Source organism: Rhynchophorus ferrugineus, unplaced genomic scaffold (genome assembly GCF_030347505.1).
Source record: "Rhynchophorus ferrugineus isolate W39M unplaced genomic scaffold, kcgeb_rfMv2 rfM8, whole genome shotgun sequence".
Classification (NCBI taxonomy): domain Eukaryota; kingdom Metazoa; phylum Arthropoda; class Insecta; order Coleoptera; family Curculionidae; genus Rhynchophorus; species Rhynchophorus ferrugineus.
Genome location: NW_027472587.1, coordinates 29,776,483 through 29,793,838, shown reverse-complemented (window position 1 = coordinate 29,793,838; position 17,356 = coordinate 29,776,483). Strand labels below are relative to the sequence as shown.

At 35.7% G+C, this 17,356-nt stretch overlaps 1 protein-coding gene across 2 annotated transcripts; it reads left to right on the top strand.

Moving 5' to 3' along the window:
- The first annotated feature begins 50 nt into the window (after positions 1-50).
- On the top strand, positions 51-16,805 carry LOC143200668 (uncharacterized). 2 transcript variants are annotated; one of them, XM_076411219.1, is made up of 7 exons: positions 51-379; positions 5,169-5,393; positions 5,484-8,636; positions 8,696-8,887; positions 12,011-12,202; positions 12,267-12,470; positions 16,110-16,805. In XM_076411219.1, exons 1-7 carry the CDS (start codon positions 259-261, stop codon positions 16,751-16,753), a joined length of 4,731 nt encoding a protein of 1,576 aa, XP_076267334.1. In that variant the 5' UTR covers positions 51-258; the 3' UTR covers positions 16,754-16,805. The 2 variants fall into 2 exon arrangements, with proteins under 2 accessions (XP_076267334.1, XP_076267333.1); XM_076411218.1 differs by having other exon boundaries at positions 5,463-8,636.
- The last annotated feature ends 551 nt before the right edge of the window (positions 16,806-17,356 follow it).

Sequence of the window (17,356 nt, the reverse complement as noted above, 5' to 3'; positions counted from 1 at the left end):
TCAACTCAAGATTCACCAAAAAATAACGAGACAAACGTTTATTTAAAATCATTCAACGGCCGTTCTCTGCACCAGTCAGACCGGTGAGCTAGTGGGCGGCATTACAACGATAACCCATCGGAAGTTGTGTATAAATCATAGAAAACAAACCGTGCATATCTTTCTGATACTAATTCGTTGTTGCAAAATCGAGCGCAGTGTTTCGGGTTTTTATTAGCTGCTGTATATATTGAAATTGGTGTGAACAGAGTCAAGTTGATGGATCGTCCGAAAAGTCGCAGGAAGAGTTGCATAACGTTGTGTTCTTCGATGGGATTGCTCGTCCTTCTTGCTCTGCTGGCCTTGAGTCAGATCGGTTATTGCGATGACGAACCTGAACGTAAGTAATGATCGGTAAATTATTATAATATAATAAGCTTCTTAAGATTGTTGATTCTAATCGTTCATTTACTATATCTACAATAATTGCTAATTTTAAACCCAGGGCTTAAAATGAAAAATTATATTTGATAAAAGAATATAATACATAAAATAACCTTTTTATTAATTACATCTTAACAGATCAAATGAAAAGTACTCGACCTACCATAGTAAAATATTTTTTTTGTCAAAATTAGTTTTTTTATTCAACATAATTCCCTTCAGGAGTGATACACCGATTATAGCGACCCTTGATCTCTTCGATACCATTCTTGTAGGACGATTTGTCCTTTGCTTCAAAATAGGCCTTAGTTTCGGCGATCACCTCTTCTTTCGACGAACATTTCTTCCCATCGAGCATTCTTTTGAGATCTAAGAACAGAAAATAGTCGCTGGGGGCCAGATTTGGAGAATACGGTTGATGAAGAAGCAGTTCGAAGCCCAATTCATGGATTTTTGCAATCGTTTTTACTGACTTGTAACACGGTGCATTGTCTTGGTGACGCAGCATTTTATTTCTTCAAATGCGGCCGTTTTTGGCCATTTCGTCCTTAAAACGGCCCAATAACGCTATGTAATAGTCGTTATTGATGGTCCTTCCTTTTTCAAGGTAGTCAATGACAACTGTGCCATGCGCATCCCAAAATACAGACGCCATAAACTTGCCAGACGACTGTTGCGTTTTCCCACGCTTTGGAGCAGGTTCATCGTGTGCAGTCAACTCGGATGACTGTCGATTGGACTTTGAAGTGAAATGGTGGAGCCTTCTTTCTTCATTCGACATCCGTTGTCACATATCGATGCAAAAACTCGGGTTTATTACGTTTGATCATCTTCAAACACTGCTCCGAATCATCAAATCGTCGTTGTTTTTGGTCAAAAGTGAGCTCGCACGGCACACACTTTGCATATAGCTTTCTCATGCCCAAATATTCGTGAATTATATGATGTACACGTTCAGTTTATATCTTTAGAGTGTCTGCTATTTCATTCAATTTGAATTTACGGCCATTCAAAATCATTTTGTGGATTTTTAAAATGTTTTCGTCGGTAACAACCCCTTTTGGGCGTCCACTGAGTTCACCGTTTTCGGTACTCATTTCACCATGTCTAAACTTAGTATACCAATCCTTGATAGCTGATTTTCCTGGGGCAGTGTCCGGAAACTCTGCATCAAGCCAAGTTTTTGCTTCAACTCTATTTTTTCCCTTCAAAAATCAATATTTTATCAACACATCGAAATTCCTTTTCATCCAGTTTTGTTCACAATAACAAAAGTTGCTTCACTCAAAATGCTATAATTCACAAACTAATGATCTCACAGCCGTCAATTTTATACACGCATCTTTTGAGATTTATGGATAACTAAAAACATATGAATTTAATTCTAGTAGCGCCATCTATTTGTCAGGCCGGGGACTTTTCAATGGACCTTTTATATTTATTTCGTGCTGAATTTTATGAAAAAAAAACATATGCTTCAACATTAATAGTTGATATTAAACTTAATTTCTAATAAATGAATCTATGTAACAACTTGAACAACTTTTTCAAACTCCACCGAAAATGTTAGCATATCCAAGATATAACTTACTTTGGAAAGAATAACATATATTTGGAAAAATGCATGAACAATTTGGATACTATTTTAGTCCCAACATTCTATGATCACTATGGTATGTATTTTTGTAAGAATATTCAATCAACATCAACAATCCTTGAACAAAATAATCACTGAATTGGAATTGAAATTAAAAGTAACCAATAGTTAATTGCCTAAACCACCGATTTTTTAAAAATGTATGCTCCTTTGTATCCATTTACGCTTTTATTTGCTTATGTAGAATAGACTACTTTTATTAAAGAAACCCTGCCTATTAAAGAAAAGACCAAAAACAAGCATATGGACAAATAAATGTACTATATGTTATATTTAATCTAAAATCACACAACAAATAAAGATAAAGTACCGTCAAAAGACTTGCATTTATGTTGTATTAACAAAAGACATTTCTGCTCCACCAATAATGCCTGTCTTCAATTTTAAGTCACATGATATATATTTGTATGCAATATACCTCGTACAATACTCTAAAATGTCATTAAAAATATGTTCCGGAAGTTTTGTCATGCTTATTCAGATCCATTATCCAGAGAGTAGTCTATCCTGTAATATGAATAAACTAATAAATGTGTCAATTTTATGCTTAATAATCAAAGAGCCCACGTTTGTCAGATACATTGTTTTGCTTTATAAACGCACTATTTTATTTGGGATCTTGTTGATTTATCCACTTGTCTATTTTCAATTAAAGTTATTATTGTTAATTATCATTTTTATAGTTGATATATTACATATTAGGTGAATTTAAGTGTTTATTTATGTCAATTTTGATTTATGTCAGTTTCATTTATGACAACCATATAATAATATATAGTGTGTTTCAAATAAAACCAAAATGTAATTTTTCAAAACCATTTATTAATATGAAATTCCATATAAATACAAATATTATACTATACAAATATTATACTGAAATATAAATATATAAATAAATAATAATCAAATGGGGATATAAAAATGGCTGCAATCCAATTGAAAGCATAACATATCTCTTGGCAAATATAATCAAAACTGTCTATAGCTCTTTTTCTCTATTTCGTATTTCTTTAGTACTATCAATTCAAATAAGATGTATTAACATTTCTATCTTTTTGTTCACTAATAGTGAAAGCAGAGTTGAAAGAGCACAGCTGAAAGTCTGTGTCTCTTAATATTTTACTTAATTGTTCAGCATAAATATGTATTAAGACAAGATATAATTATTACTACAATATTATTGTGAAAATTATGTGACAGATCATTAAAATAGTTCTATCAATATAGGTCAGAATGGAGAAAACATATTAAAGAGCAATACTTAGCAACAAAAAATTAAAATGTATGATATATATCAAAATTATTGCCGTGCCTTTATTATGGTAAAATCGAGATGTTAAAAAGACAGCTTAAGCATATATTATTAACAATATAATAAAACAAGCATGACAATATCTTGTCTAAAAAATTAAGCTCATTTTGTTGATCAACAAATTGTATTATATTATTTTGTATTAATGTATTTTATTAACATCCTTGTTGAAAAGGTTATATCGGTTAAGAAGCCTTAAGCCAAAATAATAATTATAAATATCTTGACCAATATACATTTGTGTCAAGTAAATGAAGCCCTCCAAAATAATTAGGTTTTTAATTGATGGCACTTTAGAAACAACATTTTAAAGGGTAACAAAATCTTTCCATGTAGTTTGTATAATATTCAATATCATTTTGTCATCACCCCATTTTGGACACATTTTGTGTTTAAACTGTGTGTAATATTTTCATTATTTCTTCTGTTGTATTCCTGTAAAACACAATATACATATATATATAGGAAAACAAATGCTTTATATAAATAATTGTATACGTATCAGGTAAAATCAATATTAGGTCACCGTCACATCCTCAATCCAGCTAACATGGGTTGTTTCTTGCAAGAATAACTACGTCTGATTTTTTATATCATTATAATCAATTCAACATTATAATAGTGATTATATGTAAGTCACATAACTGCTAATTGTATTTTATGTCAGACACACAAAAATGGCTTCGTAAACAAACTGAAATAAACAATCACATTATAGAAATGGGACAAGTATCGCCAAGTAGTAAGCCAAGGAGTATCGAGTTTAGAAAATAATAATTGGATGGGTATTTCTCTCCCTAGATATAACTGCTAATCAGGAGAAACAAGCGGAGAAAACAAGATGATGGGAATGTGGGTGCCACATCAATTGAATGACAAGCAAATAAAATCGAAAAATCGGCTGTGAAATGCTGGTTCAACGGTATCATAGGCTGCTCTTTGTGCTTCAAATAGTGACGTATGATAAAAAGTGGATTTATTTGCAAATCCCTAAGGCCAAATCATTTTGGTAGCAAGACAATGCTCTATTATGGTGGGAGCAGAGTGGCGTGGCACATTATAAACTCTTAATATCTGGTGATATAATTAATCGTAATAGGTACCCATAACGTATGATCAATTTAAACCAATGCGCTGTGCAAAAAACGTCCAGGATGGGTGCCAATACAAGGTTAAGTGATATTACAGCCTAATAACGCACCATCTCATATAGAAAAACCGGTCAAGGGAGCGTTGAAAGCACTAGGATGGGACTTATTATCGGATCCGCCGTACTTTCCAAACCTTGCCCCGTCCAACTATCAAGTTTTCACATCAATAGGACATATGCTTGTAGAGCAGCACTTCGCCAATTTCGAAGAAGTTAGAAAATGGCTAGATGGATGGTTTTGCTTAAAGGACAAATGTTTGTTTTAGGATGGCATCCATAAATAGCCTGAATGAAAGCATGATAAATAGAATCAAATGGCCAATACCTTGAATAAATAATTTACTCTTTTTTTGAAAATTATGAAGTTTATTTCCCGAAATAACCGGCAATAGCTTTTCGATACGCCTGGTAATGTTACAGCTTGCTCAAAATATCACAGTAATCTAAGGTGATTAAGGGTATTAATGATGATTTTGAAGTTACTGAGCGAGAAATCCAAACTAACCAATTTATCAAACTACCCTCGTACTTATTATCAGCTTTTGATCTTTTATTGAGTAACAAGTGGCAGTCAAACAATTTTAAGGACCTTCATATTTTATCATTGTTTCCAAATTTTGTTTCAGAACTAACCTTAGATGAGTGCTTTGATAAATATGAATACGGTATTTATGCACATCCATCCGACTGCACGAAATTCCTTTCATGCGCTACCACCGACCCTATTGACTGTCCCGCTGGTCTTCATTTCAATGCAGCTGAATCAGTTTGTGATTGGCCTGCTGACGCCGGATGCATGAAGACAACTACACCTGCTCCTAAAGGAACAACACCAACTCCTACTACTGACAGTAAGTATAGCTTACACTAACGATACCATAAAATATCATAAATACACTAATCTTATTAAAATCTTACAGAAACTTCACCAAATCTGCCAGAGTCACAGGAAAAAACAAAATCTCCTGAACCAACTACTCCCAGTGACGCATCAAAGCCTGCAGAACCCGAACAATCTACGCCAAAACCATCGGAACCAACAACACCGGGTGATAAATCAAAATCATCCAAGCTACAAGAGAAAACTCCACAAGTTGCTGAATCAACTACTCCTAGTGACTCTTCCAAGCCTACAGAACCTCAAAAATCTACACCGAAACCATCTGATTCCACAACACCAAGTGAGAAATCAAAGCCTTCGGAACCGCAAGAAACAACTCCAAAAACTTCTCAACCTGCTACTCCCAGTGACACTTCAAAATCTACAGAACTTCAACAATCTACGCCAAAACCATCTGATTTTACAACACCAGCTGATAAGTCAAAACCATCACAACCACAAGAAACAACTCCAAAAGTTTCTGAGCCAACTACTCCCAGTGACGCTTCAAAGTCTTCGGAACCTCAACAATCTACACAAAAACCATCTTACTCTACAACACCAGCTGATAAGTCAGAATCATCAGAACCACAAGAGACAACTCCAAAAGCTTCTGAGCCAACTACACCCAGTGACGCTTCAAAGACTACAGAACCTCAACAAACTACACCAAAACCATCTGAATCTACAACACCAGTTGATAAGTCAGAACCATCACAACCACAAGAAACAACTCCAAAAGCTTCTGAGCCAACTACTCCCAGTGACGCTTCAAAGTCTACAGAACCTCAAAAATCTACACCAAAACCATCTGACTCTACAACACCAGCTGATAAGTCACAACCATCCCAACCACAAGAAACAACTCCAAAAGCTTCTGAGCCAACTACTCCCAGTGACGCTTCAAAGTCTACAGAACCTCAAAAATCTACGCCAAAGCCATCTGACTCTACAACACCAGCTGATAAGTCAGAACCATCACAACCACAAGAAACAACTCCAAAAGCTTCTGAGCCAACTACTCCCAGTGACGCTTCAAAGTCTACAGAACCTCAACAAACTACACCAAAGCCATCTGACTCTACAACACCAGCTGATAAGTCACAACCATCCCAACCACAAGAAACAACTCCAAAAGCTTCTGAGCCAACTACTCCCAGTGACGCTTCAAAGTCTACAGAACCTCAAAAATCTACGCCAAAACCATCTGAAGCTACAACACCAGCTGATAAGTCGGAACCATCAGAACCACAAGAAACAACTCCAAAAGTTTCTGAGCCAACTACTCCCAGTGACGCTTCAAAGTCTTCGGAACCTCAACAATCTACACAAAAACCATCTGACTCTACAACACCAGCTGATAAGTCAAAATCATCAGAACCACAAGAGACAACTCCAAAAGCTTCTGAGCCAACTACACCCAGTGACGCTTCAAAGACTACAGAACCTCAACAAACTACACCAAAACCATCTGAATCTACAACACCAGCTGATAAGTCACATCCATCCCAACCACAAGAAACAACTCCAAAAGCTTCTGAGCCAACTACTCCCAGTGACGCTTCAAAGTCTACAGAACCTCAAAAATCTACGCCAAATCCATCTGACTCTACAACACCAGCTGATAAGTCAGAACCATCACAACCACAAGAAACAACTCCAAAAGCTTCTGAGCCAACTACTCCCAGTGACGCTTCAAAGTCTACAGAACCTCAAAAATCTATGCCAAATCCATCTGACTCTACAACACCAGCTGATAAGTCAGAACCATCACAACCACAAGAAACAACTCCAAAAGCTTCTAAGCCAACTACTCCCAGTGACGCTTCAAAGTCTACAGAACCTCAAAAATCTACGCCAAAACCATCTGAAGCTACAACTCCAGCTGATAAGTCTGAAACATCACAACCACAAGAAACAACTCCAAAAGCTTCTGAGCCAACTACTCCCAGTGACGCTTCAAAGTCTACAGAACCTCAAAAATCTACGCCAAAACCATCTGACTCTACAACACCAGCTGATAAGTCAGAACCATCACAACCACAAGAAACAACTCCAAAAGCTTCTGAGCCAACTACTCCCAGTGACGCTTCAAAGTCTACAGAACCTCTAAAATCTACGCCAAAACCATCTGACTCTACAACACCAGCTGATAAGTCAGAACCATCACAACCACAAGAAACAACTCCAAAAGCTACTGAACCAACTACTCCCAGTGACGCTTCAAAGTCTACAGAACCTCAAAAATCTACGCCAAAACCATCTGAAGCTACAACACCAGCTGATAAGTCGGAACCATCACAACCACAAGAAACAACTCCAAGAGCTTCTGAGCCAACTACTCCCAGTGACGCTTCAAAGTCTACAGAACCTCAAAAATCTAGGCCAAAACTATCTGACTCTTCAATACCAGCTGATAAGTCAAAACCACCACAACCACGAGAAACAACTCCAAAAGCTACTGAGCCAACTACTCCCAGTGATGCTTCAAAGTCTACAGAACCTCAAAAATCTAGGCCAAAACTATCTGACTCTTCAACACCAGCTGATAAGTCAAAACCACCACAACCACGAGAAACAACTCCAAAAGCTACTGAGCCAACTACTCCCAGTGATGCTTCAAAGTCTACAGAACCTCAAAAATCTACACCAAAACTATCCGACTCTACAACACCAGCTGATGAGCCAGAACCATCAGAGCCACAAGAGACAACTCAGAAAGGCTCCGCACCATCAATTCTCAGTGAAACCTCAAAATCCACACCTAAAGCATCTGATTCCTCAACACCAGGCGACAAATCAGAACCACAAGAAACAACTCCAAAAGATTCTGAGCCAACTACTCCCAGTCACACTTCAAAATCTACCGAACCACAACAATCTCCGCCAAAACCATCTGACTCCACAACACCAGATGACAAATCGGAATCGTCAGAATCTCAAAAATCAACACCAAAGCCATCTGATTCCACAATACCAAGTGAGAAATCAATACCATCAAAACCACAAGAGACAACTTTAAAACCTTCTGAATCAACTATTCCTAGTGATACTTCAAAACCAACAGATTCTCAAGATTTTACTCCGGAGCCGTCTGCTTCTACCACAGCCAGTGAGGAATCAAAACTTGATGAAATGGAGCCTAAATTACCAGAATTGGTTGGTGCAGAAAAACCAACCGAGAAAACTCCGGTTGATGACGTAAAGGCAACTGGTAAGTTTAATGAAAATCACTTTGCACCATTATAATCTGCTTTAATCTTTTAAAAACAGAGCAAAAATGTGACCCGATAAAGGAACCAAACTGTAAGAAGGAACACGAAGAACCTAAAAAACCAACTTCAAGTAATGAAGCTGTACCGAAAAAGGAGCAACCACCAATTACCTTCGAGAGTCGTTTCAAGGAAGACACAAGTCCTGCACCAGATCTCATCAAGAAACCAGCTACAGAGCCCTCGGTTCCAGGTACCTTAGTATTTATTAAAATATTGGAAATAAGAGAGTATTTTGAAGAATATTCTGTGAAATTTGTGGAGTTTCTCTCTCATTGCTTCTTCTTGAAGCTAGCAAACATGGCAAAACTAGCAATTTGTGTTGTCTATATTCATCTAAATAAGCACGGATCAAATTAATATACCTCGTACTATTCATTATCTCAGAAATTAATTCTATATCTGTCTTTCCTTCAAAACCTATAGCATACCAACATATAACACCGTCTTCACTCAACATCTGCGACTTCATCTGATATTTTCTTGAATTGTGATAGTAATACTTACAACCATCCAGGCTACATAAATAGTCCGAATATATCACATAACGTTGCTTTTTTCACAAAATATGTTTTTCGGAAAATTATAAACATTCTTCCTTATGTTTTTCACTTAAAGTTTTTACACTATTTGAGTTTTCTTTTCTTGTCTGTTTTCTTTCTTTTCAACAAGTAGTAGTTCAACTTTTAGTAAGATATTTGTTTTTATCAAATTTGTTAGGGTTTCAAAATTACAAGTACTTATTCTGCGATAGAAATTGAAAAACACATTTTATTTAAAAAATTATTAAATAAAATGAAATAATGAACATAATTTCTATATGCCTTTCTATTTCTATGAAAACACCATATTTGAACAATTAACAAGAACTCCAAGAACCATATAAATAAACATTACCCTAAAAAAGACCAAAATCTTTAGACTAAACACAGCCAATATAGTTAAAATGAAACGAAAAAGCCACCACTATATATGAAAGCAGTAAAATGTTCCAAAATATCTCCAAATATTATCGCTACTATTGCTAATCCACAAACCCTATTAAAAAATTGATTACCTCGAGCTTTTGATTAACATATTGTTCATTTACTAGTGTAAAACGAATGGATGATCGTCCTTTCAAGCTGAAAGACATCTCAGTCAATTCATCATTATATTCACAACACAATAATTTATTTACCTATACTCTTATATAATAATGCATTGTATTTCTCTTGTCGTTAGATCACTAGGGTGTCGTTGATAGTTTTATATTTTGGTTATTTGATTCAGGTCTACTTTTGTTAGCAAATTTAGTGATACTTTAAACACACTGTTTACACAGGTACGCTGTTTTATACCTTAACAAAATGCTGTCTAATTTATTCTCGGATTCTCTGAATATCACATTCTTCGACTTTTAATCTCAACAAATTCTAGCTACATCCTTGCTATAAAACAAAATTTAAATCATTACTAAAATATATTATGTTTAAAATAAATTTTTAATTATTTCCAGTTACTACAGTTTTTACTACTATTCTTGATGGACAAACCTCATTAATAACTTGACTATTTCCAACACAAGAGTTATTTTCTTCTCTGTTCTTGTTATCATTAAATTTTGGCATATGTTGATACCTACTCCAGGTCGTTGAAAATTATGTGTTATAAATGTAGCAGCTAAAATTTCCACTATAAATAATATTGATGCTGTATGGATTTTATAACTTTTAAAAATGTAACCATGCATTCTGCACTTACCCGTGTTCTATATATTTCATATTTTAAAACCAATGTATGTTAGACTACCAAGAATAACACAACAATTTAATTATTATTAGTATAGAATTATTAATATAATACAAAATCTAAATATTCTAAATTTGTTTGTTGTTTTGATCTGATCCATAGAAAATATCTGATCGACCGTACCGATCGAATCAAAAAGAACGGACAGTCGTTAGAAAAGGAAGACAATATAGTTTCATATGGTTTATTGTTTTCTATGATATAGTCTACGCAGGAGAGTGCGCATATGCCAAATCCTGAGGTGTTGGGGATTAATGTATCCTCGGCGAGTGTACACGGGATAAAACTACTAGACGCCGAAACCGCGCAAATACGAATGCAGTTCTCGTTTCGCAGTGGGACTGTATAAAGTAGTAGACTTGTTACAAAGGCAACTAATACTGCCCTAATAACAACTAAACTGGAATTTACTTCTGAATCTGATTCGGAATACAAATTCAAATCTAAAATAGTAATATTTTTCCAATGTACTTTATCCTAGATGGCTAGTAAAAGGTAAGTGAGAAGTTTGTCGTTAAAAGGAATAAAGACTCGCGGAGAATTTAGTTTAATTAAAAAATGTAGTCTTTATGTAGTCTTCAAGACTTATATCGTATAAAGCTTGTCGAATTCACACAGATTCGATTAATTATTCCCAAGTTTAAACAATCACCGTGACTTTAGGAGAAAAACTGCGACAAGGACACTGCGTTACGCAGGATCACATTAATCAAAATTGCGTCACGGCACACTGCGAAGGAATATTGAGCGGCAACTATTTTTTTTCATACCTCGGTCGAAAGTACGTACTTTCGTCCCAAACAGGGAAGAAAGTTAAACATTTACTCCCTGTGAGAAGTACACCCGCGCCCTCTATAACTTATGCGTATTTATAGTCGTAACTAGGGTATTTATTCTGTCGCTACAACAAATTGCTTATCACTGTCATTGTTGCTACCTCTAACTTAAAAATGATCATCAATGTTGTTGTGAATTTTGTTAATAACGTACTTTTGACCGGCCGTGAAAAAAAATCGTATACACCACACGGGCCAAAAGTTGAAATCTCGGTCCTGCTCGTCATGATTCCCGAGACGAAGCCGAGAAGGGCCGAAAATTCAATCTTCGGCTCTTGTGATGTAATATACTATTCGTTAAATCCACAAAATCTCGCGGCAACGCACGCCGCGTCACTTCACCAAGCTGCGTCCCATTTTGGGCTTGGCCTAAGAGTTGTAGCCAATGAAAATAGAACCTAAAATAATTGTTTATATATTTTGTATCACTGATCGGATGATTATTCCTGCTTTCTTGATTTGGGCGTATTTCGTTTTATTGGAATTCGCTTATTTGTAGAGAATAGTGTACAAACATTATAGGCCTAAATGCTCTTCCTCTCTAAAAGCTTTAAACGTGCCCCCAATTCCCTTTAAAAAAAGTGAACGTTTTATCGTCCATATCAACAAACATATTGCCTTTTGAACCACAATCACTTGAATAAAGAATCAGAAGTAAAACGACGTAAAATATGTTCCTCGCATTTTAGGTGGACTAACATTCAAACAATGCATATCGAAACACAAGTTCGGCATATTCGCTCATCCATCCGACCCCACCAAATTCTACATGTGCACGAAGACCGTGCCACGACTGATGACGTGCTCCAAAGGATTGCTGTTCGATCCGGAATCTTACGGATGCAATCGACCCAAACCGACAGCACCTCCTCCACCTCCAAGTAATTTGTTTCAGAAATCCTACCGTTGGTACACGCCGAATTTTAATGCAAAAATATTTTCCAGCTTATAATTTACGTGAATGTATCATGAAGTATAAACAAGGCCGGTTTCCACATCCAACGGACTGCAGTAGATTCTACGCCTGCTCGAAGAGAGGGCCCATCGAGCTCAGTTGCAATCCCGGCTTTAATTTCCACCCGATCAAGTTGGTCTGCGACTGGCCTTCTAGGCACTGTGTCAGTCCAGGTGCCAGAACCAGAGATAGAAGTAAGTTATTCAATACTTGCCCAAAAATATGTGTATGTAATTATATATTTCTGCAAGTATTGTGCAAGTTTCTAAGATATTGTGCTAAGAGTGGCACTATTTTTATTATTTTCAAATGTCTTTTACTTTTACACTGCTTTTTGATGGAAAAAATACCGTTCAAGCAAATCAATGGCTTGAAAAGTTTTATAAGGACTCCGCTTCATTAGAAAAAAACAATAAAAAATTCGTTTGCTGACTTCAAGCGTGGTCGTAGATATACCGATGATGCAGAACACATTGGACGTCCAAATGAGGTGATAACACCAGAAACCCTCAAAAAAATCCACAAAATCGTTTTGAATGATCGAAAAGTGAAGTTGTGTGAGTTTTACATTGCATGAGCATTTGACTATCAGAAAGCTCTGTTCAAAGTAGGTGCCACGATGTTCACTGTTAACCAAAAACAAAAACGTGTTTATGATTCTGAACAGTGTTTGGTCACGTTTTTACGCAGCAAACTATAATTTATTCGCCAATATGTGACAATGGATGAAACTCGTAAAAAAAATGGAATGGGGGAATCATCGCTTCACTTTGAAATTAAAACAATCGTCATCTGAGTAGACAGCAACTGGTGAACCTCATTCAAAGTGCCCGAAAGCACACCACTCGGCTGGAAAGGTTATGACCTCGGTATTTTGGGATACGCGTGGTCTAATATTCATCGACTATCTAGAGGAGGGTAATACCATCAATAGTAAATATTATATACTGTTATTGGAGCATTCGTAGGCCGAAATAGAAAGGAAACGACCGCATATGGCAAATAAAATAATGTATTTCATCAAAACAACGCACCGTGTCACAAGGCAATCAAAACAATGGCAAAACTATATGAATTTAACTTCGAGTTGCTCCTACACCCACTATATTCGCTAGACTTCGCTCCCAGTAACTACTAAGTGTTCGTAAACTAACGCCTATTTTGAGGCAAAAGATAAAAAATCGTTCTACAAAAGTGGTATGGAAATATTAGAGTGCCATTGAAATGATTGTGTGACTCTTGACGGAGGTTACATTTAAAAAACGTATTTTCTTTGTCACACCCGGAATTGTTCACCCCTTTTACGTTATATGTTTTTAAAATAAACTGCAATAACGGCAAAGTTATTTTTATAGTACTTTTCAATATGTCTCCCAGATTCTTTGCTGTTAAAATGATTTAGAAGAGATATTTTCATTAAAAATTGACATTGACATGAATGACTGGCCCAGTTCTAACAAACGTTTCTTAAATAAATACCAGACAATTCCATTCATCAAGTATAGATTCAGAAAAGTGATGCAACTAGATGCTCTTTAAAATGAAATCAATATTTTCTTTTTGTTTATATTTAATGGATACATTGTATTTTATCCTTGAAGTTCCTAGTGGTGGTTGCGAATATTGGATCAACCGATTTTGGATTGAGAGAATGAAAAACTCTTTTAATTATGACCTTCTCACCAAAATAAAATACGTGCGCTTGAAAATGCTTACAAAATTTAGATATACAACTCAAGCGTGCGCTTTTGAGGTTTTACAGTTCTCATTATAATAGGAAGTAATGAGTAATGGAGTAATAGGAATACAGAATGATGACAATCGATTTTCTAGCTCAAATTGAACAATATGGGCGTAAAATATTTGATGTAATTCCAGCAAGTTGGAATTAAGTCCCACGCAGTGTGTTTTATGATGGACATTCTTTCCATTCTGATGGCGTGGTTCTCTAGTAGAAAAGTCGTAAATTGGCCACTCTTCTGGTCTCTTTTATTGTAGTAGATAATTACAATTCAGTTGGTTATTCAGTCAAGTTAAAATTGTTACACATTTGGTCTAGAACCCGGCGCTTGCGCCAACACTGCGTTCGACAATGAACGGATGCATATCTGTTTTGCTTGATTGCTGACGTAACTCCTTCAGATAGTCAATTCAAGTATTTCACTTTTGCCTCCAAAATATAAACCTATATTCTCTAAATATCTACTTCTTTGAACTAAACAAGACCAGTCCATCAGAGTACATATATGTCGAAAAATTCGAAAGGGTTTAGAAAACAAATACTATTTTATTACAATATTTTAATTTTCATTTATAATTTACTTCAGGAACTATTTTATTTAAAGAAAAAAAGAAGCGACTGAATCATCCCGACATCTACTTTAGATATCTCATTAGTAATACCACTCTTAATAGATGATGAGATCGATTGAAAACCTCATTTCAACGGCTCAATATTAATTAGTCTGGAATCAAAATAGTTCAACCATATCAACCGACAAACATCAAAAATGAGAAAACGAGTAATATTTACTGACGAGGCGATGTGTTAGAAATAAACTAATTATGTATATGGAATGATAGCAAACTATTTGATTCCCATGGAGTGAATTCCACGATGGATATTTTGCATGGGCGATTTAATGGTACAGTTCTCTAGACGATGCGTTATGGGCTGACCATTCTTCCGGTATTTTTAAGTAGCAGCTTTATTCCAATGAACTATGATAGACCGTTGCCCTAAAAATAGTTGCCCTTAACATAGTCACGGAAAATGTCCGTGGCACCGTGATAAACTGAAGTGGATATTTCAACTATGTTCAAGACCTTCTTGGATACTAGGAATCGAATATAACTGTTATAGTTCGAAAGCAGCGAGATACATTTGGAAAAATAAGTAAACAATCAAAATGTTATTCCAAAAGATTCATTCATTTTCAATCGCAACAAAATCTAAAATGCATATAATTAAATGTAAAATGAATTAATAGTTTATACAGATGATAGACATAGATAATATTAACACCATGTAAATGTAGCATATCTTGTCGGATGTTAACAATACTGCTTCCGTGTAATTCTTTCTTCATGGCTTTCCACATTTTGATCTACGCTCTGCAAAATTTAAAATGATTACAAACTTTCCTGGACCTACATAGGAGATCATAAAGAGATTCCCTTAAGGATTTATTTTTATTACACTAATAAACTAAAATACACAGAATAGTCTAAAATAATTATTAAATATATATAAAAACACATACCGAAAAAAATGTGGTAAATAGACACCAAAAATTATATCACCCAAAAATGGCCGTTAACTGCTTAGGTTAGAATTATTAATATCGAAGACGAACGAGAGAGATACACACATATAGCTACTGCATTTTTCATTTACATTTGGCCGCATAACGGGGATTCCGCTTAAACGTGGGACTTGATAATACCATATAAGTTTCTATATTTCTCCATTTTATATAAAACCCCAAAAGAATCGTAACCAGTCAAGCATGGAATAGGTTCCGTTATGATTTTGGTGGCAATATCGTGGTACTCAGTTAGTTCTCACATTCACATTACTAGCTGGATCACTAAAAATTAATATATCGATAACCTTACTGATAAGTTATTACTATAACTAGCATATTGCTGCCAAACACTGTCATGTTTCAAGACAATAATACATCCAAACGCACCGACAAAAAGATTGTTGATCGATGATCATCCGAAAATCAAACGTTTTGGTACAATTGACACTCCTTGGTTTGTTCGCTTTATTTATCCCTTGTATAAGACCAATGTGTAACTAAAGCAATCTAATTTTCTGTTAATAGTTTTCAGGACAATGAAAACAGACAAAATATACCCCGATGTTGTCGACCGATGTCCAGAGAAATTGGCCGAAGTTGCTTTCCCAAGTGGGGGACAAGTGGATCTTGGAAAGGAGCTGACGCCCACTCAGACACTGAAACCACCGAGCATATACTGGGAGGCTGATAAAAACGCTCTTTACACCTTGTGCATGGTCGATCCGGATGCACCCAAAACACCAGGCGTCCAGAACGGTGGTTGGAATCATTGGCTAGTCGGAAACATTCCTGGAAATAACATCAGACTCGGACAGACCTTGGCTGAATACCTCCCATCCTGTCCCCAAAAGGGTTCTGGCCCTCACAGATATACGTACATGGTATACAGACAGACGAAAAAGCTGAACTTCTCTTATCCCAAGATATCGGCTAACACCTTCCAAAACAGACAAGGTTTCTCCTTAAATAATTTCGCTAGGCAATATAATTTGGGCCATCCCATAGCGGGTAACTACTTCAAATGTAACTGGGATCAATCCGTACCACAAATATATCAAAGGATTCGATATCAGCCACCGCAAATGACGATGTTCCATTTCGGAAATGTCGGTAGCAATGCCCAATCTTATCATAGTTCATATTCCTATTCATACAGTTTTGGTAAATGAAATATATGACTTTATAAATGCATTTATTAAATAAATAAATACTTAAATATAACGATGTTTCATTATGTGTATTTTTATTGCTGTCGTAAATTTCACAATACATTCAATAATTTAAAAAGATTTTCTTTACATAGTCTTCTTTACACATTTTTACTTTTATTACATCAGCCTTTCAGTGGATAAGTTAACAGTTAAATTGAAAAGTTCCCGGCCTGACTGTGTTGATAAAATATTGCTTTTTGAAGGGAAAAAATACAGTTGAAACAAAAATTTGGTTTGATGCCGAGTATCTGGATACTGCCCTAGGAAAATCAACCATCAAGGATTGGTATGCTAAGTTTAGACGTGGTGAAATGAGCACCGAAGACGGTGAACGCAGTAGACGCCCAAAAAAGGTTGTTACCGACGAAAACATTTAAAAAATCTACAAAATGATTTTGAGTGACCATAAATTGAAACTGAATGAAATAGCAAACAATCTAAAGATATCAACGGAATGTGTACATTATATCATTCACGAATATTTAGGTATGAGGAAGCTCTATTTAAAGTGGATGCCGCAGGAGCTCACTTTTGACCAAAATCATCGACGAGTTGATGATT